The 19,300-nt window shown below is 48.9% G+C and overlaps 7 protein-coding genes across 7 annotated transcripts; 2 read left to right on the forward strand and 5 right to left on the reverse strand.

Moving 5' to 3' along the window:
* Positions 1-238: 238 nt before the first annotated feature.
* On the reverse strand, positions 239-1,985 carry N7520_009356 (general substrate transporter; the record flags this gene model as incomplete). The annotated part of the gene is made up of 5 exons (XM_057143290.1): positions 239-736; positions 786-1,464; positions 1,542-1,607; positions 1,657-1,904; positions 1,959-1,985. 5 exons carry the CDS (start codon positions 1,983-1,985, stop codon positions 239-241), a joined length of 1,518 nt encoding a protein of 505 aa, XP_056992578.1.
* Positions 1,986-3,851: 1,866 nt separating this feature from the next.
* Positions 3,852-5,422, reverse strand: N7520_009357 (uncharacterized protein; the record flags this gene model as incomplete). Its single annotated transcript, XM_057143291.1, has 2 exons — positions 3,852-5,117; positions 5,189-5,422. The coding sequence occupies 2 exons, from the start codon at positions 5,420-5,422 to the stop codon at positions 3,852-3,854; spliced, it is 1,500 nt and encodes a 499-aa protein (XP_056992579.1).
* An 830-nt stretch (positions 5,423-6,252) lies between these two features.
* N7520_009358 (wax synthase family protein) lies at positions 6,253-7,609 on the reverse strand (the record flags this gene model as incomplete). The annotated part of the gene is made up of 2 exons (XM_057143292.1): positions 6,253-6,781; positions 6,858-7,609. The coding sequence occupies 2 exons, from the start codon at positions 7,607-7,609 to the stop codon at positions 6,253-6,255; spliced, it is 1,281 nt and encodes a 426-aa protein (XP_056992580.1).
* Positions 7,610-8,988: 1,379 nt separating this feature from the next.
* On the forward strand, positions 8,989-10,418 carry N7520_009359 (uncharacterized protein; the record flags this gene model as incomplete). The annotated part of the gene is made up of 4 exons (XM_057143293.1): positions 8,989-9,248; positions 9,540-9,600; positions 9,724-9,882; positions 9,942-10,418. 4 exons carry the CDS (start codon positions 8,989-8,991, stop codon positions 10,416-10,418), a joined length of 957 nt encoding a protein of 318 aa, XP_056992581.1.
* Positions 10,419-10,562: 144 nt separating this feature from the next.
* On the reverse strand, positions 10,563-11,789 carry N7520_009360 (uncharacterized protein; the record flags this gene model as incomplete). Its single annotated transcript, XM_057143294.1, has 1 exon — positions 10,563-11,789. The coding sequence occupies one exon, from the start codon at positions 11,787-11,789 to the stop codon at positions 10,563-10,565; it is 1,227 nt and encodes a 408-aa protein (XP_056992582.1).
* A 759-nt stretch (positions 11,790-12,548) lies between these two features.
* On the reverse strand, positions 12,549-15,762 carry N7520_009361 (sodium/calcium exchanger protein; the record flags this gene model as incomplete). The annotated part of the gene is made up of 2 exons (XM_057143295.1): positions 12,549-15,431; positions 15,508-15,762. Coding segments are annotated over 2 exons (3,138 nt in total), but the record flags the coding sequence as incomplete, so codon positions are not given.
* Positions 15,763-16,255: 493 nt separating this feature from the next.
* Positions 16,256-18,930, forward strand: N7520_009362 (condensin subunit BRN1; the record flags this gene model as incomplete). Its single annotated transcript, XM_057143296.1, has 3 exons — positions 16,256-16,329; positions 16,383-16,959; positions 17,017-18,930. 3 exons carry the CDS (start codon positions 16,256-16,258, stop codon positions 18,928-18,930), a joined length of 2,565 nt encoding a protein of 854 aa, XP_056992584.1.
* Positions 18,931-19,300: the final 370 nt, after the last annotated feature.

A 19,300-nucleotide genomic window follows, 5' to 3' on the forward strand; every position in this document is an offset into this window, starting at 1 on the left:
TAACGTTTACAGATTGAGGAAGAGTTGTGAAGATCGATTCCATTAATCTGTAATTTCCCGGTATTTACCCGATATATTGTCCGATGAAATGAACCATAGAGAAGGATCTCTGTAAACTCATTGATCACATTTACACAATCCTATCTCATATCTAAGTATCCAATCTTCAACCCTTCCAAAGTTAGAAGCCAGCACAGCTTAAACTCGTGCATCCAGGTATAAGGCACCATGTAGACTATCAAGCAGTAGTCTCCTCATGTGTACTGAAATGCTCAATCTTCTCCGGACTAATAGGCAACGGCATCTTACTTCGCTCAATAAACTTCTTCGTCTGTGTTCCCGGCACAAACCACGGCTCATTCCTGAATAGCGTGTTCATATCCTCTAGAGGCAACCTCGTAGTCTCAGGGAGTATCAACCAGAAGAACACCGCGTTAGTAAAATTGAAGACGCAAAAAATGATGTAAAAGCCCCAGCCGCCAATATTAGCAATGGCAGGGGCAGTAATCTGGCCGATCATGGTGTTGAAAGCGAAGGAGACCATCGTCGCAATGGATACACCTTTAGATCGCGTTTTCGTATCGAAGATCTCCGCGCAGATGATCCAGGTCAGTGGACCAATTGTGGAGCTGTAGGTGAAGTTGTAGCACCAGGTCATTATAATGAAGGCCCAGCCGGCGGAGTTGTTATCTGTGGCGCCTGGGGGGAACTTGGCGATTAATATGGTGGGAATAACCTATAGGAATGGTTAGATTAGATCTCAAAGAAAATTCATGAGAACATACAAAGAAGAGACAATTTCCAAGATTTCCAAGAATTTGCGGCCACCGTCGCCCCGTCTTATCAATAAACAGCATGCAAAGGAATTGGGCAATGATAGCAATGATAGAGCTGATACCCTGATACTTGAGCGTATCATTGGTAGCGATACCCATCTGCTTAAAGATCGTAGGACTAAAGTACTGGATAGCACTGACGCCGGTCATCTGAGCAGCAGCCTGAATGGAACAGGCCAAGAACAGCCGTCGAAAACAGGAGCGGTCTGTGAAAAGCTCCGTATAAGACTTAGCCTCAGCTTCGTGCTCATGCGCGATGGAGTTGCAAATCTGGTCATACTCCGTCTGGACCCAGGGGTCATTGATGTCTCCCCGAGAGTGTAGTCGGGCTAGTGTATGCAGACCTTCGTCCAATCGACCGTGATCGATTAACCAACGCGGGGACTCGGGGAATAGTAGAATTAGCGCGGCGAGGAAGACGGCTGGAACCATTTGGATCCCCAGTGAGATGCGCCATTGGCGAGAGTCTGTGGGGCCGAAGTTGATATATGTACCCCAGGAGATCCAGGAGGCAACGAGGGAGCCCACTCCGAGCATCAGTTGCTGGAGGGAAGTGACGCGACCACGGATGTCTGGATGTGCTAGCTCGGCTTGGTAAATTGGTACTATCATCACGAGGATGCCAACGCTATGTAGAAGTGATTAGTCGTGGATACCTAACAAGGCACCTAGCTAGGTAGGTGAAGATGAGAAGGCTTGACATACCCGAGACCGGCAACTGCTCTTCCGGCATATAGATAGGCAATCTTTTGTGCTCCAGTTTGTAGTCCACTATTCTTGTTAGCGCAATACAACATGGGTAAAAGCCTGGATTACACACCCTCCTAGCAAGAAGATAATAGAGCCGACAAGGATGGTATATTTACGACCCGTATAATCACCCAAGGGACCAGCAAAGATAGCACCAAAGAAAGCACCGCCTGTGAAGACTGCTGTGATGGCTCCACTTTGAGTAGTGTCAATGTTGAACTCGTTGACTAGTGATGGACTGGCGATAGCCTCGGCAATGACACCAAGATCGTATCCATATAGAACGGATCCCAGTGAAGCGAATACACAGACCAGGAACTAGGAGATAGTTAGAATTTGTATAGACCAGCAAAGAAGAGTTGAGGTACATACCTGGTACCACCTAGGAGGAAGCGCCATGATGAGCGTTGTTGGACTGCAGACTGTCCCTTATCACCCCTATATAAAGAGCAACCACGTCCTTTCAAGGTCCCATCGACACAGAATGCACAAACTGGGGTCTCACATCCGAGTGCCGAGTCCCGTAGTTGCTGGTCTCCTATTGGAGGAAATAAGGGGAAGACTAGACTAGGGTCTAGTCCTCCCCCGCAGGAAATTTTCCGATTCCTGCTATGAAATTCCCATATTGGGGAGATCCTGGTTTAGCGATAAAGGTAGCCATTGGTATGGTAGTATGATGTATCGAAGGCCGAAGATTGCGTATGCTTTTGCACTAGGATGTACAAGTCAATTTTCGGCGTATCAAAGTCTAAATTGGGGCGTACTGGCATACTTCGGTGCCGTGTGGTGGTGAAGGCTTGTGCAAGCCTCTATAATTCCGGCACGTAAAGCCGGAACTTTGTTCAAAGGAATGGCGCATGGCATGTATGTCATCCGAATTGGCTTAGTCGCCAAGGCAGCGTTGTCACCGGAACTGGGCTGAATCACTCCTATCACCATGATGCGGACTGGGAGTTTACCACTAAAAAAGGGATCCACTTCAAGCTGAAAGGCATCTTGATGTCTTCCATTCAAACAAGCTCAATTTCTCTAGTGTGTATGCCCTACTTTTCCATCATCTCCTCGGCCATAAACACATTGAACAAGCTGACAGCAGTTTCTGCCAGTCTCTCTAGGTACTATTGTGACATGCTACCCCCCCTCCCCCCAATATAATCTGACATAACTATTCAGACAGTAATATTCGAAATCAGATTTATCTTTACACTCTTAGGCTTTCATTCCCGAACCCTATTTTAAGACACACTGATCCAGATGTGCTTTGCCCGTCGATCTATGGGTTCCTAAAACAGAAGCTGTATTTTACATGACGCGAGTGACACCCGTGCCAGTTGTAAATTACATGGAATTCTATACGTGCGATACTACTTTCCCCTGTTTTCTCCTCTAAGCAACAGGATTTTTCCCTTGTCAATTGTTGAGCGATATCCTCCCACTAGACTTGCAATATGGGCCCGAGACTTGTCCCCCTAAAAGCTACATCTCATCCGTGACATGAAAGAGAGCCGATCACTAACAACAATTCAAATGGCCGATGAAGCCGAATGCAGCGAGGTCACGATCATCAACATTCGCAGGAACTTGCGGCAGTTCGGCATCGTCCATGCACCCCCAACTGACGTGGGTCGGAAACCAACCGAGCTCAAAATATTCATCAAATACAACCGAAACTATGATGAACCAGATCCCGAGCAAGGCCTAGGTGCCTTTCTGGAATGGTAAGTTTTGTATTGATGTAGTCGGTGCAAAAGAAGAGATGGATCCGAATCAGTTTTACCCTTGCACACAGGTTCTTTATGAAATCGACTTTCAAAGCGCCTTGTTCCTATAATAGTTTTTCTATCTCAATATTATTTGCTTGTTGAACAAAACCCTGAACACAAAATGAAACCGGTTCGCAGCTTGAGTCTGTAGGCCACAAAGTCTCCATACAACATTTCAGCATCGTTTGACTCGCTTCAACACCTATCAACGAGACAGTGATTCTCGGGAGGAGCAGTAATGGAACAATGCTGGCGGCGGTTCTGAACCCCGAAGAAAGCAAGGGCAAAGGTCAGCCTCTACACCAACAGCTGTTTATGTGGTCTGTGTCTTTCCAATTTGCGTTCGAGCCATTTCTTTTCTTTTGGGGGGGATGCTCTGCCGCGTTCGAGTACGTTTATCCGCATCCGAAGGTACGACTTGAGTCATCTTCAATGCGGTCCTCATACCCAAAGATCTTGATTCATGCGTTTCTTTGATGGGCCAAGAATTACTGAATCATTGTCATCCCAACTTATCTAATCTTTGTTGCATCTCTGCCCACGCCGCTGGCCGTAGATTTCCCTGAAGCCAGCAGTTTCCGGCATGATCCTTGCCCAACATGTAGAAAGTCGTGAGGCGGTCCAAAGGCGACCCAAATACGTGGTAGTAATAGACCACTGCAGTGCCTGGGGGATTACTTCTATGGTTCGATGACTCGCCGGGGTGTAAGACCGCAGGGCTGAAATCGACGGCTTTGATGAACTCGGCTTTGAGGAAGTTGTTACATATTATCGGACGAGAGTTTGCCTCTCCAAACAGGTATCGCTCCTCGCCGGTCGTGTTGATATCCTGGCGAAGGGTCCGTAGGAAGCTAAGAACCTGTCGCTCCGTGGTTTGTTCTTGGAACTGACGTCGATGAGTCACGGCAATCGAGCCTACCGTTCCTTGCAAGAGCTTGGAAGATAGGAAAGCGTACGTCAATATCAACATATTTTGAACATACAGACCCCTAGAGTTGATGACAGGCGACAGTCTGGCTCGCAAGTTGAAAAATGCTAAGACAGTTATCGGCTGCGATGTTGGTTCAGATGATGCCACAATGTGTGTGACCCAGGCCGTTAGCATGTCGCCTTCGCTGACAAAGTTCCCTGGCCCATCCTTCGCTGGTGTCTCGGCGATCTCCTGTTGAATCTGGCTCTTCAATCGAGAAAAAGCATCCTTCGGAAGAAATATGGTCCTTGATTCCTGGGCTGGGCTCCAGAACTGGTTCCACAGATGTCGCAGACCCCATTTATACATCGCCAAGCCGGTAAGGCGCATTGATTCAAGCTTATGCTGCTCTGCATCCCCTTCATCGACAGAGTTCTCGGCCTCCAGTATAACATCTTCTCGGGCCCCAAGCATTGGTGGCACTTCGTCCTCGCGATTGGCTAATATGAGACACCAGCTCCTCAGCAGGGCCAGCACGCCGAAAGCGTCTGCCAATGTGTGAGGCCACACGAGCGCGACAAGGGTTGCGTCGTTGAAGGAAGTGATATGGAGTTGAAGTTGAGGCAGACCCTTACGAACCATATCATCAACAGTCACGGGGAAGTCTGGTCCTGATGCGAAAAGGGGATGGTCTGCAGGCACACTTTGAATTGATGGGCCTTCCGTTGGCTCATGAAGACGGCTCGCCGTTGGGTGCTCATGAATGCTCATATCCAAGAATGTGTCATGAGTGAATGTCAAAGCCGGACGCTCGGCGGTAAAGCGTCTGGGCACACAAATCTCTAGCCGTCCGTCATCCTATATCATAGTCATCAGTCCGCTGCTTTTATGACCACCAAAAAAAAAACCGCCAAAATTCTCATACATACCTTGTACCGCAGCCGGCCACCTAATTTTCGCCAGTCGCCAATTTCCAACAGCCTCGAGAGGGATGTATTTAGCATATCAGCATTGAGGACATCGTTGAAGCGCAGTACCCGAGTCACAAAGATGCGCCTAGTCTTAAGGTCATCGAATGCATGCAAAGGGTAGACTTCATCTTCTGGTGCGTCCCGGGCCGTGCTTTGTTTGGACCAGCCGACGAGGTCCCAGAGCTTGTCCATGGTTGGCTGGGATTTATTTCAGATTTAGAATAGGAATGGCGAATTGTACCGAAGTCATCCCCTGTCGTCACGTAGACTTACGTTCTTTACAAGAAAAATGATGACATCTTCGCATAGAGGGGTGACCAGTTTCTGAGAAAAGGGGCGGCCGTAATAACTAGCGCCTTATGAGGCGCGTCGATCTCTACGTAGGGTACTGTAGATCCAAAGCGTCCCACCAATTAGACTTTAGCAGAGCCCAATGGGCCGGCCTATGCTAAAGCCTACCATCAATCAAGGCTGCGCTCACCAACGCTTCGTCTGACACTTCGTTGAAAGCCTCAGAAATCCGACGAATGAAAACTGGAACTTACAGTCATAGACAACAAATACAACAAAAATCAATGGTATCTTGATGATCAAAAGTTCAAACCCGATCCAACGAACGACCAAGCCTCAACGATTTGGCAGAACAAGTACCCGCTCACGCGACCGTGACCTTACGTTTTCCGCAGTTCAATTCTTTAGCTCAACACAACCATTACTGAAGCGAGGCTATCTAGTGTCCCGCCCCTGTGTGCATCTTCAAAGCGAAAATGCAACTGCTCATGCTACTGATAAGTGAAGTCTGTCTATCCTGTATGAAACTGAACTGATATCAAAGATAAGGAGAAACCACCAGATCCGGACATTGTGAACCAGGTTGGGACATCTGATGATGAGGAGCGAGCATCAAATTAGCCCGATAAGAATATACAATGCAACTCTGATCAGGGCCCGGCGGCTCGATATAGGTGGCAGAAATGCTAGCCTTGTTCGGCAAAAGCTTTATTCACAGGTTTCCAAGTTCGTCATATCTGTGTTCGGAAAACAATACTCAATATAACACCACTAGTCACCAAGATCCCCACAGCAAATCGAAGGCCAAGTCGTTCGACAACGCTGAAAGGGACCAAGCTGGTCTCTTCTTTTGGCAGCTGCGATTGGGGTTCAAAATAGACAGTCGACAATACGCCTATCCACGCCGTAACCCAACACATACCAATAGCCCTCTTCCACGGCGATACGGAAGCGCTCTCCGGGATGGTAGGTAGGTGCACTCCAGAGGGAGCCATGATTCGTTTCCAGACTGCCTGTATGCCATCTTCGAACATGATGCCCAGCACCATAGAAGTAAAAAACAACATCGCCCCGGAATGCTGAAGTGGGATGGCCTGCAAGTAATTTATCATGAAATGCAACAAGCCTGAAAGGAGGAAAACTATGAAGATGTTGGTGTACCGCTCCTGTATGGAAGGTCTTGGGAGACGCAAAATATCACGCGCAATAAAGTTGCTGAGAGACGTAAATTGTTGGCGTAGTAATTGATGCCAGAATTTCCTGATGGTCAGGTGTTTAGTATGGTCAGAGACGGACAGATTGAGTTTTTCTAATAATTGAAAACGAGACTACTCACCCCCAGAAATTTCGTAGAGTGTAGGCATCTGCCACGCGTCCAAAAGCGGGCGGCCAATTGGAGGGAGAATCCAGTCGCAATCCTACGAATATGATGGATGACGCGCGGTAATAGGTATCGATGATTATACGGGTCACGACGAGCCAGGTGACAAGGTTCGTAATCACCCGCTCGATCCATTTGTCCACCGGTACAGCCCACTCAATCGGTGAGAATTTTGATTGGGAGCCTTCGTCCGTCGCTTGCTGACGAGCGACTGTTTGTAAAAAATCAAGGCACAGGTAATACCAGGCTAGTATAGCGCACTGTCTAGTCAAAAAGCGACCACGGCACGGCGTCAGGCTGCCGCTGCGGATATAGTAGGCCGGATGAGGGGGAACATTTTTCACCTGGCGAGGCGTGTTCACACCACGAGGCTGGGCCAATACCTGAAGTGCATAACTGAGACGTCCGAAGCATGAAATAGTATGCTCTGGCTTCTCAGCGCAAAGGTTTTCTCGGTCCAGCGGATTGATCAGCATGAGGTTTGCTGCTTGGAGAGCCATCAATGGCAGCATCGAAACTGCGTTCAGTCTAAGCGTATCAATGCCTGGCACAGGATACACCAGACGGCTTGCGATCCATACCATGCATGGAATTGACATGTAGCGGAGAGCAGACCCTTTGGATGTCGTCAGCAGGAGCGTCGCAGGGAGCAGCGATTGCACTAGGGCACCGCAGAGAAAGTCGGGTAGATCAGGCGGATATTTCATTCTAGCAGTTCGGCCAGCCAGGCTATCAGAGGCAGAATAGCGAACGTAGGGACTGGCATTGAGCGCACGGCTTTGGTATTCCAGCCAACTAACCCCTTCCCTTCAAAGTTAAAGTAAACCGTGAGCGAACGCCTCACGTGAGGTTCGGCTTCACGAGCGACCCCACCAAATCTTCAAAACCCTGCAATTTTTAAGCACTGTTACAACTACAGAAAGAGATAACTTTGGCTATTGGATACGTGTAGGGGTGCTTACGACTCAAACACTAACCTTCATCAAACACCAGAAATCTCATCTACTTTAACATCAAATCACCTACCCCTACCAAATATAATGACATCAATCAAGCTGTGAAAATATCATTTAGCCCCTAAATAATACATGAATATTAAATATAAGGTTTAATATTATGTGGTTGTGCGGTGATATAAGTGTGAAATAGGACGATTTTACTACTTATCTTAATGGTCCGAAAACTTAAAAGTATAAAAGCAGCTGTAACTATATTAATTATTAGTATTTATATACGGAGATCAGCTGAGATTATGTCAGAACGGAGATATATCATAACTATATAATAGTATATGGCATAAAATACCTGAATAGCTTACTCGGATATGAAAAGAGAAGGAGGCTAAATACAAAAACGTGAAGGTTTGAACCCAATTCTACCAACGGCAAATCAGGTCAAATGGACCTGTAAACCCAAGCTCATTTTAGGTGTTCAGGCCAAAACAGGCTAATATACTTGAAACACTTCAGGTCTGACCTAATAGTAGTTGATATATCTATGTTAATACTGATAATGATGCAAAGTAGGTGGGAGGTCTGGTGTTTGATGAGGGTTGGTGTTTGAGCCGTAAGCACCCCTATAACCAAAGGGTTAGGGGTGCGGGCACGAGTAAGTGATGACACCAATTTTCGGATACACTGTAAGGCCTCCAGAGTACATATAACTATTAGGCTCCCCATAAAACCCCGTCACAGACTCGTGGATTTATTGTAGTGGGGGCCGCCGCCCAAGTAACATTAATCAAACCCTCTTCTTCCCCCTCTCCGTTCACTTTCTTTCCCTCTCCTTTCTTCCATCTCCCTCCTTTCTCACACTGGCTCTTTCCACAGATGAGCCGCTGATATAAAAAGCAAAATAAATCAAAAGAGAAGAAGGAGAGAGTAAATTATCATGGTAGAGAGCGGTTCTCCTATCTCGAGCCACGTAGACCTCCCGGAATCCCCCTCTCAAATCATCGGCAGGCGCAGAAACCGCCTTGTGAACATCATTAAGCAGAACGACCTCCCTCAACTCCGTCAATTCATTGCCTCGTGCTCTCCCGAGGATGTGATCGCTCCTGAACCCTACTTGAAAGACACCTTGTTCAATGGAGCCTCGTACGGCAGCGCTGAGGCTCTTCACATTTTTTTTGGAGGTGTACACTGCGGCCCCAGAAGTTGTCAAGAGGTTCAATCCCAAGTTTCGTCTGCTGCTTGACGCATGTGGTGCGGCAAATGTTGATGTGGTGCCCTTCATCTTGGACAGCCATGACAGTTCAGAGAATCATTTACCGCTCGGGACTGTAGATCTGCATCAAAGAGATGACTCCGGAGATACGCCGATCCTCGCGGCTGCGGGGTCGCTGATGTAACTTGACAAAGACACCGATGAAGTAGAAGATGAGAGTCTTCGTTGGAATGAGTGAATTCGGAATCGGATTGCGCGAAGCCATCAGTTGATTAATTTTCTTCTCGACCGGGGCTGTTCAGCGACAGATGTTATTACCCCTTTGCCAAATGATCTCTCTCCTTGGGGAAGTCAGGTGCAAGACAGTCTGCTTGCGCTTGCTGTGTCAAGGGCTAATGGCCCATTGGTTTAACGGCTCATTGTTTCCGGGGCCGATATCGACCTTAAGTATCAACACTTCCATCATGCTAGGGTACCGCTCCAGTCCAGGACAACAAAGGGTCACACGCATGATGTCGCCACGCTCCACCTAGTAAGTTGATTCTACAATGCTGATGCTGTTAAATTGCTCTTGGGTCATCAAATTTACAAGAAAAATGCTAACCCTGAGCTGGCTTCCTCTTGTGACAGTGATGGTCGACTCCCACTGCACTAGGCAGCTAGCGGACCTGGAGAGTTTGACTATAGACTCCTGGATAAGCAGCTCAGAATCACAGAGACCCTTCGGCTACTCCTCGACCATGATTCCACTGGTATCAACCTTGTGTTGACAACACTGGATCCACGCCGTTGCACTATGCTGCTATATGCTACGGTATGTGCGGTTGCAGTCAGTACGCGGAGCTTGCTATCCGCACTTTACTCGAATACAAGGCTGACCCTCGGATCCCCGATGGCTCGGGCTGTACTATCCTGCATTTATTAGGGTACCACTCCCATCAAGGTGACCCCGTCAACACCACGCTCCTGGATTTAATCCTGTCTCAAGGTGCCAATATCAATCATACCGAGAACTATGGGAAAACTGCATTGCACGCCTTTGCTCAGAATTTGCGACAGGTCTCAGCCGCAAAGTTCTTGATTGAGCACGGAACGGATTTCCGGGTTCGGAATACTCTCCAGGAGACGCCCTTTCATACGGCAGCGCGGGGGTTTTTGAATGATCATATACACCGTGATGGGAGAGATGAGGAAGTGACAGCTGCGAACAAGGTCAGACTTCAGGATGAGATGCTGCGTGCTCTGATGGATGCTGCCGGGGAAGACACCGCTATTTTAATGAGCCAACCAAATGCGGAGGGTAAAACTCCGCAGGACCTATTGGAACCAGACGTAGGTGGCAGGGAATAGCGCAGCCCGTAGCCGGCCCCGGAAGAGGCAGAGGTAGAGGCAGAGGGCAGCCAGTAAGAGCAAAATTTCAATTTGACTTGATTGGAGAATGTGTAAGACGAGACAGTGAGGGCCTATCTCTATTGCATGTTGTATATGGGTTCACTAGAAATGAGGGATAAACGTTGTCCAAGTCACGTTATAATACGCTTCCACAGGCAAGGATCGGAACGACATCAATCCAACAGCAAGCAAACCAAGTCGAATGATCACATAACAAACCACCAAAACCCACCAAGACCAAGAAACAAAAATCGTAGGAAGACATTTCTCAAACCAAATCAACGGATTAGCGACCAATGGTACAACAATCCCTCCCCAGGCACAACATCTCCAAGCAATCCACATCCCAGGATTAAACAAATCCTCATGCACCCACATATGGGCTCCATTATAAAATCCAGTAACAAGACTCAAACCAAAGATGAGAAACCCCATCCATCCTCCCATCTGAAGCGTATTCCCGAAGTAAGCCGAAAAGAGCGGACCAAAAGGGATGCGCTCAATAGCAAGAGTCTCTCCAACATCCTTCCCATACCACTCCTTATAAATATTCAAAATCTTTCCAACCTTCTCCTCATCCAACCTCTCCTCCGAGACAAGAATAATCGGCACAGAAACGTCCTTTGGCTTCGACCATTCAAACGCATAAGTCCATAAACTAACAATGGTAAACAACGCCGCATTAACCTCAAGCGCCATAATAGGAAGATCCTCCCGATACCTCGCAATACACTGCACAACAGTCCAGCAACCCTGCAAAACAGCAAAAGACCTCGCAAAAAAATCCGTTTTACTTCGATCCTCAATATCCTCTTTCTCAACAACAGGAATCTGAATCGGTCCATCGGCCACAACAACCCTCAACGACTCAGCATTCAATGGAAAATCCTGCAGATCAGGCGTCCGCAACACAAAACCACCCATATTCGCAAAGAACCCATGCGTCGTCGTCCAGCTATGACTACCCGGAAGCAGTCGTATCTCCTTACGAGACTGTCGCGCAAGACCGAACTCGATCAGGGCGATAGCGGCCAGGAGCTCAGGGAAGACGATTGTGATGATCATCCATTTTACCTTTCGGAAAAACTTGTGGGTTGCTGTCTCGTGGAGACCGGGGAGGTTAAGTTGGAGGATGGACCAGGCGCAGGCGAAGAAGGTTGCGAGACAGCTGAATAGGATGCCGAATGAGTTTCGGAGTGGGGATGAGGATACCCAGCTTACGCGGGGAGAAGTTGAGTCGCAAATTTCATTTGGGGTGCAGTATGAGTTCTCCTCGGTTGATGCGAGTCGTGCGAAAATGAGGAAGGCGATAGTATGAATGTGCTTCATTTTTTGTATCGTGGAACATACAAATGTTGTAAAAAAGTAATAAATTGAGTTCAGCGATCTTGTGCTTGGTGATACGGCTTTTCTTATAGAGGGCTTTTCTTATACTATGCTCGCCCGGGTTGGTTTCGTGTGGCCAACGCCACAATTCAGCAAGATATTCAATCGCTACGATTGACATATAGTATTGACCAGCAGAACCGTAGAAATTGCATGAATTGCTTTTGGATCAATGTGGTAGATACGCTTAAACTTGCCAAATTACGAATACGAAGGTATGTCGGTGGCTGTTGAAAAAGACTTTAGTATCTCCATGTAGACTTCAGGACTACTATTAGTCACATCAATGTACCTTTCCTGAGTGGCTTATAGTTGTGGATTGTTTCCAGGGGCTGCAGATACGAGATTCACCCAGGTGGTCCTACAACCTTGGAAATGAAACGCGAGCTCGCATTCGCTGTAAGAATAGCCGAGATTTGATAGGCTGAAGCAGAGCCTCATGACTTGCCCGATTGATAGATCATATGCGCATGGCAACTTCAAATGTTGTACATAAAAATTGCATTCAGAGACTAGACTTCATGTATACATTGTCTAACCCTCTTGCCGTGAACATTATTCTGCACATGTGCATAAAGTCTAACCAAAAACAACATTGGAACATTTGAATGCGATATTTGACGTTCGTTAATGCATAAATTGAGATCGAAAAGTATCGAACTCCATAAATTTGAAATATACAAATGCAACGCGAGCATAAGATCATGACCATACAATCTCTGCAACCACATTTCCCACGGTACTCACGCACCACACGGCAATGAGGCCCCACCCGATCTTGCGATCCATTCGCCAACCATTCAAAGGGACAATAATCAAAAGTCCAACTAGAACCAGCAGAAGGGTCGCGCCAGTGATGACCAGTACCTTAGATATCGCGATCTCATAAGAAGCTGACTCTGACACGACTTTGCCAATAATCTCGTCATGTTGTCGGGTGTTGCCCCCGTTCAGTGTCATATAGAGACCTCCTAGGCCAATTCCAAGCAGGATGTTAAGCATTGGACCGCCAAAGCACGCACTGAGGGCCATGACAGGGTATCCAAGTCGGGCCACGGTAATGTCCGCGACAAGATCGCCTAGAGAGTTGCCCACGGCAAAGACGGTCAAGCCTAGCAGCGAGTCTGAGATATCGAGGATGACGCCGATGGTTTTCAGCAGAGATACCACCTCTGTTGCGATCGTTGCAATCCAGGAGATGGCAACCAGGAATCCAAGTAGAGAGAGAAAAGGTCTCCATGAGGATGGGAGAGAGAGGGGTGAATTCACCTCGAGCGAGCCATGGCGCTGGGGATTGGATGGGTTGAAGGCCTGTCGGTGCCAAGGACGACGCCGGGTTGTGAGGAGGAGAAGCGAGAGAAATATGAAGGAGAACAAAAGGGAAACCAGGGATGGAAGAAGAAGATTTCGAGGATTTAGTTCTTCATCCAATGTTGACCATGCAATGAGGACAAAGAAGAAGGGGCCAGTAAAAAGCTGTATGATAACAAGCCAGCGATGCCATTCTCTACATGGCGTAGACGGATCAGTCATGACCGGTGGGGCGGCCGGGAGCTCCGAGTCCCAGCGCGGACGACTAGTTCGGTCCTGAATGGTTGACTTGCGATGAGAATGTGACACTGACAGATGGGGCACGGAATCATGGTGACTATGCAGAATAGGCGAAAGTACGGGACTATCAGCTGGTAGCCTCACGCGCGGTGCAGTATGGTCATCATTGATTTCATCAATGACCACGGCGGGGATAAGGTCTGGCTCCGTGGATTCAGGAGCTTGAGGTTCAATGACTGGGATAGTGATGGTAAGGAGAAATACACTGGGCGCAGCAATGATCCCCAGGAATCGGTTCAGGATACCCTTCGACTTCCATCCAGCCAGGGTTGGAAAAAGGGCACAACCGATATGCGAAGGAGGAGGAAAGATCGAGTAAGGCCACCACCGCTTCAAATAATTCCAAAACAAGGTGTCATTGCCAGTGTTTATGTCGTCCATGCTGTCACGAACTAAAAAAGGCTCCGACGGGCTTGATTGATAGGGAAGTCGAATGCTAGATGGACGAGAGGATGGACCAGGTTGAATATCAATGAACGCGGGGAAAGGTGCAGAGGGGCTCTCTGGTAGAACTCCATTTCGAAGACTAGAGCCTCCTCGTGGGGATACGGGAGCGGGGGATCGATCCTGTGTTGCGGCACTGTGATAATTGGGAGAATGGAATGCTCCTGGGGGAGCCAATAGGTCTGGAGTTAGGGGCGCTGCTTCCACTGGGGATGACAAGACGGAAGAGGATGGCGATGCCGTCAGTTCAGCACTAGTATCTATACGGGGCAACTCAGGAGGTACCAGTGGCCCATCACCAGCTTCATTGGAAGGCCGCCTCACAGTCAGGCGTGGCGTTTCATCTGCATGGCGGCCTAATACACTGGTGTCAAGATGTAAGCCATCAGCATCATTAGCTGACACCGCACGAACTCTAGAAGAGCCTGCACTTTGCGGGGACAGGCGGTCGTTGGTAGCAGGCGGTCTACTAGCCCGAGGATGCGATGCAATGGACCGAGTGTCGAAGGCTTGAGAGTTCTCGCCGTCATCTGAGTAGCTACTCAGGCTGATAGTTGGATTGCGATTCGTGCTCCTGGAATTCTGAAGCGCCTGGAGCACAGACTGGAATTCAAGTGCTCCAACGAGACTGGGTCGAATGTTCATCGTGTTTCGTCGGGACCGATTGGGCGGACGATAAACATGCATGTTATTGCTGATTTCGGCCAGATAACGGTTGCGTGTTTCGTCATCCTCGTCTTCTTCTTCTTTCCAAACGGGAACAGCCTCGGCCCGTTCCAAAAGATCAAAATCATCGGTCGATGCTCCACGAAGCAGACTCCGTGATTCTGAGGCAACCCCAGGATCGTCATCCTCCACAGGCTCTTCAATATCCAATTCTTGATTTTCTGGGATGTGAAAATGTGTGCGCGCCGCAAGGTCCCTCTCGTACTTTCGGCGGCGCCGGACTAAATACCAGTGCCAAGTTACCACCATCATGACATAAAATACATATAGTCCAACCATGGCAGCTGACTCCCATACATGAAGTCGGCCATCAGCTAACAAGAACATGCTGAAAGTGACAGCAACCACGAAATACCCTATATCTCGGACAAAACTCCGCCGTGCGACTTTGAAAGGTCGAACCAAAGCCATGGAGCCAGCCACAACCGAGGTGATGAAACTGGCTGCCCCTATCAGCTCGCCAATCGCCAGGCTACCGCTATTTGACCGCATTGCGGCAAATGTAGAAAAGACATCGGGACTGCCGTTGCCAAACGCGAGGAAGGTAACACCGGTAAGACTTTCACTCAATCCTAGAATGCTTGCCAGTGTGCTCAGGTCAATGCACAAAAAGTCACTGGCTGCTATGCCAATTGTGCTGAAAAGAAGCGACAGCCAGAGTATGAGGATGATGAACGCTAGCGGTTTCGCATCTGCCAATGTGCAGTAGTAGAGTTGCAGGTATGACAGCAGGCCGTCTTCGTGGTCGGGGCAATTGGTAAGGATATAAGCGCATTGGTCCTTAACATCGCGAACTTGACGGCACTAAATGGTCACATGGAGATTTAGCTTTCTTTGCTGTCCCACGAGAAAGGTTATCTGCAGAAGGGATGCACTGTACCTCTGGGGCGTCTTCTCGCCTGGCCAGGAACACATTTTGAGTGGTACCTCGAGGGTATCGACCAATTACATTACTACGCAAAGCACAACAAAGTGCCACAAGGACCCCGAATACCAAGAGAGTAGTGTAAAACGGGCGGACGGAATACCGAGGCCCTTTGCGCACGGCGGGCCGCAGGATAGATGGGAGTTGGTTCATTATAGCATCGACATCGGCAGCATCGTTGCTGAAAAGGTATTCTGAATCCTCTTGTAACTGTTTGTCACAAAAAGGCTTTGAGCTGATCACAAGACTCGAGCCCACTCCATGAAGTTGGCTTCAGCTGCCAATGCGGTGAAAGCGGTGATGTCAGCCTAGAGCGGGCGGAGCTGCAGAAGTGGGTCAAAGCTTTCAGTCTCTGGGGTGCATGTTTTGCATTCTAAAAATAATATGACTTGGACACGGAAAGACAGCGTGTAATGAGTAAGTGGAGCTATTTATTAGTCAAAAATAAAACCTAGAGAAACTTGAATTGAGCCGGAACCTTAGAAGGGCAGCATTGTGGATGAAACGATTGGATTGCTTGAATGCCCGATTTTTCAGGTTTCATAATCTGGTCAAGTCATGTGATATTATGCACTCTCGTTCACTATGCTTTGCCGTATGTTTGTTGACTTCCCCATTTGTTTGTCCGCCCCTCTTGCCTTGTAACATCCAGGCTTTATCTTGAACATCGCGCCTGCTATCCCCGAACGGGGAACTCGCAATTATGCCTCGTGTAGCAAACAAGGTCCATCGCCGTTCTAACGGCAACTCCACCCCTCAAAAAAACTCGCCCATCAAGTATGCGCCTTCCATCATTGCGAGAGTGAGATCATCACTAACGCGGCTAGCAGGATCCCCCTCAACGATGATATGGGCGAGAAAGCGGCCCGTATCGGGGCTCGCCAGGCACAGTATGATCGTCAGATGAACCAGATTAAGGCCGCGGTCAAAACACCCATGCCTCCGCTACGATACAGCACACATGAGCGTGACGGAAGCGAGAGTCCCGGAACCCCGCGCGGATCCAACCACCATCGAAGTCGCGGAAGCGATGTGAATGGTCGCGGAGTCACCCCCATGAAGCGTGTGCCTATCTTGGCCAACTTCGAGGAATGGATGAAGATGGCGACTGATAATAAGATCAATGCGAATAATTCCTGGAACTTCGCCCTCATCGATTATTTCCACGACATGTCTCTTTTGAAGGAGGGAGATACAGTGAATTTCCAAAAGGCCAGTTGCACCCTTGATGGGTGTGTCAAAATTTACACAAGTCGAGTGGACAGTGTCGCAACGGAAACTGGACGGCTGCTGAGTGGCTTGGCCGATGGACGCGATAAGAGAGGTCGTGACAATGATGCCGAAGGAGAAGAAGGCGATGAGGATGAGGAGGGCGAGGATGGAGCACCACGAAAATCGCGCAAGAAGGTAAAGTGGTCAATGATCTATATAATGCTCTCCTGCTAACCGTACTGGATGACATAGACACGTTCTCACGAGGCGACACTGGCCCCTTCATTTTCATCATTACAGCTGAAGAAGTTTGAGCTGGAATTCGCCGTGGATCCGCTTTTCAAGAAGGCGTCTGCCGATTTCGATGAAGGAGGCGCGAAAGGTCTTTTGCTCAACCACTTGGCCATCGATGGGGTTGGACGAATTGTTTTCGACAGTAGCGACGATGCAGTGGATGACTCCTCCAAGACCGCAGAGGGAGAGGACGAACAGGAGTCAACCGACCCAGAATCACAGGCTGCCCCCCCGACAGCATCCGACACATTCGAGGATGACCCGGATATTGATCTTGCTACACTGGCAAGCCAGTTTTTCCCCGACTTGGACCGCCTTGGGGAGCAGGATATCTGTCCTTCTCTTAAAAACCTTGATCTAGGAGACCCAGCGGGAACACTCGATATTCCTTTGCTAAAGGCGCCCGAAGATTGGCGCCAGGATAAGAACAACGAAGGCGATGACCCTTCGGGAATAATGCTTGATGATGACAACGCCGTTGGTTTTGATGACGATGACGCCTCGCTGACTGGTTTTGACCTAAATGGTGACGCTGGCTTCGGCGACGGAGGAGAGGCATGGGCAAGAGAGGCAGCTTTAGAACCGATGCTCAAGGTTCACCGTTTGGAAGATGGTGATGGTGATGAAGACATGGACCGTGAAGATGCATATGCCGTCTCTATGTCTCATCAGCCGAGCAAACAAGACCATGAGAACATCTTGAGCTACTTCGATAATGCGCTCCAAAAGAACTGGGCTGGTCCAGAACACTGGAAGATTCGCAGGATCAAGGACCACACAGCGGCCAGCTCCGCATCGGCTCCCAAGCCACGTAAAGAGAAAGAGCCTTTTGAGATTGACTTTGGGGCTCCTCTGGATCATGCCATTGCCGAGTTGATGTACACTCCCGCCAGCTCCAACTCCGCCATTTCCCTACCAAAAACACAATGGAAGACGAAGGGACGCAACCTGCTCCCCGATGACAAGCATTTCAACTCGCGCAACCTCCTTCGACTCTTCCTCAAGCCCAAGGCACGCATGGGCTCGAAGAAGTTCCTGGGCAGAAGGGCAGCTCCTCGGCCAGAGCAGACTTCTGGGAACGGGGACATGGACGAGGCGTTTTGGGCCAATCACAAGGTGGAGAATAACGATGAGGAAGGTGTCGCGGGCGCTTATGATGCCAACTTCTTTGCTGATGATGACGGTCTTGCTTTCCCGAACGGCATGGATATGGACGATGATGACGATAACATGCCATTTGCCGATGCGCGCGAGATGCTGTCGCCACCGATTGATGGGGCTCCTGGCGCATCAGCTGGAGATGGTAGCTCGCAAACTGGACTCACCGCATTACTGAATATGGTCGGAGCCACTCCAGGAAAGCCCGGTGCTGGAGGGTACGGCTCCCAGCTAGTAACCCAGGGTGGACGTCGTGCGCGCCCAGACTACGTCAACTATGCCCGTGTCGCCAAAAAGGTAGACGTGCGACGATTAAAGACCGAAATGTGGAAGGGCATGGGTGAGCGTCTGATCGCTACCACCGACTTCAGCTCTGCATCACAGCCCGGCGCTGCGTCTAGCGAACCACTAGCCGAGCCCGAGAGTGAAGCTGAGGCTCTCGAACCGCCAACACCACAGACAAATAGTCCCGGGCCTAACGAGGGCAAGCTACGTTTCACGCAGATTATGAACTCGCTCAAGTCCGTCTACCCCAATGAGGTATTGCGGGACATCAGTACATCATTTGGCTTCATTTGTCTTCTCCATCTGGCCAACGAGGAAGGCCTTGTATTGGAAAGTGACATGGACAAAATTTCCAGCGGAGCTTGCAGCCTGGAAGAGATCTTTGTCAGTAAGGACATCCATGCTATCCGCGAAGAGGGGGGCATGTGAGTGAGGTGTTTTCCTTGTACAGTTCGACATCTGAGTAGAATCGGAATGTCTTAGTCATGAGTGATGGGCACAAAGGAATGGATTGGCAGATCCTGGAGTTTATCGGTTTCTTTGTTTGCACAGTGGCGCTTTAATCACGGTTTTCTCTTAATGCAGACATTGCACTTATCTTCGGGTTGCTACTTTGACGTATTGAAATCCATTGTTTAATAAGCTATTGGATATTACTAATCTGTACAAAATGTGAATTATCGACAGGGTCTGAGCAGTCAAGGGTGACGAGAGGACTTGTGATCGTCAGGTCGAGTGTCTCCGTATGAACATGTGGGCCTGCTAAGCTTCGCCTTGGGGCCGTGGCACGCGGCTGAGT

The sequence above is a fragment of the Penicillium odoratum genome (genome assembly GCF_028828045.1).
Source record: "Penicillium odoratum strain IBT 22623 chromosome Unknown utg000006l_segment0_segment0, whole genome shotgun sequence".
Classification (NCBI taxonomy): Eukaryota; Fungi; Ascomycota; class Eurotiomycetes; order Eurotiales; family Aspergillaceae; genus Penicillium; species Penicillium odoratum.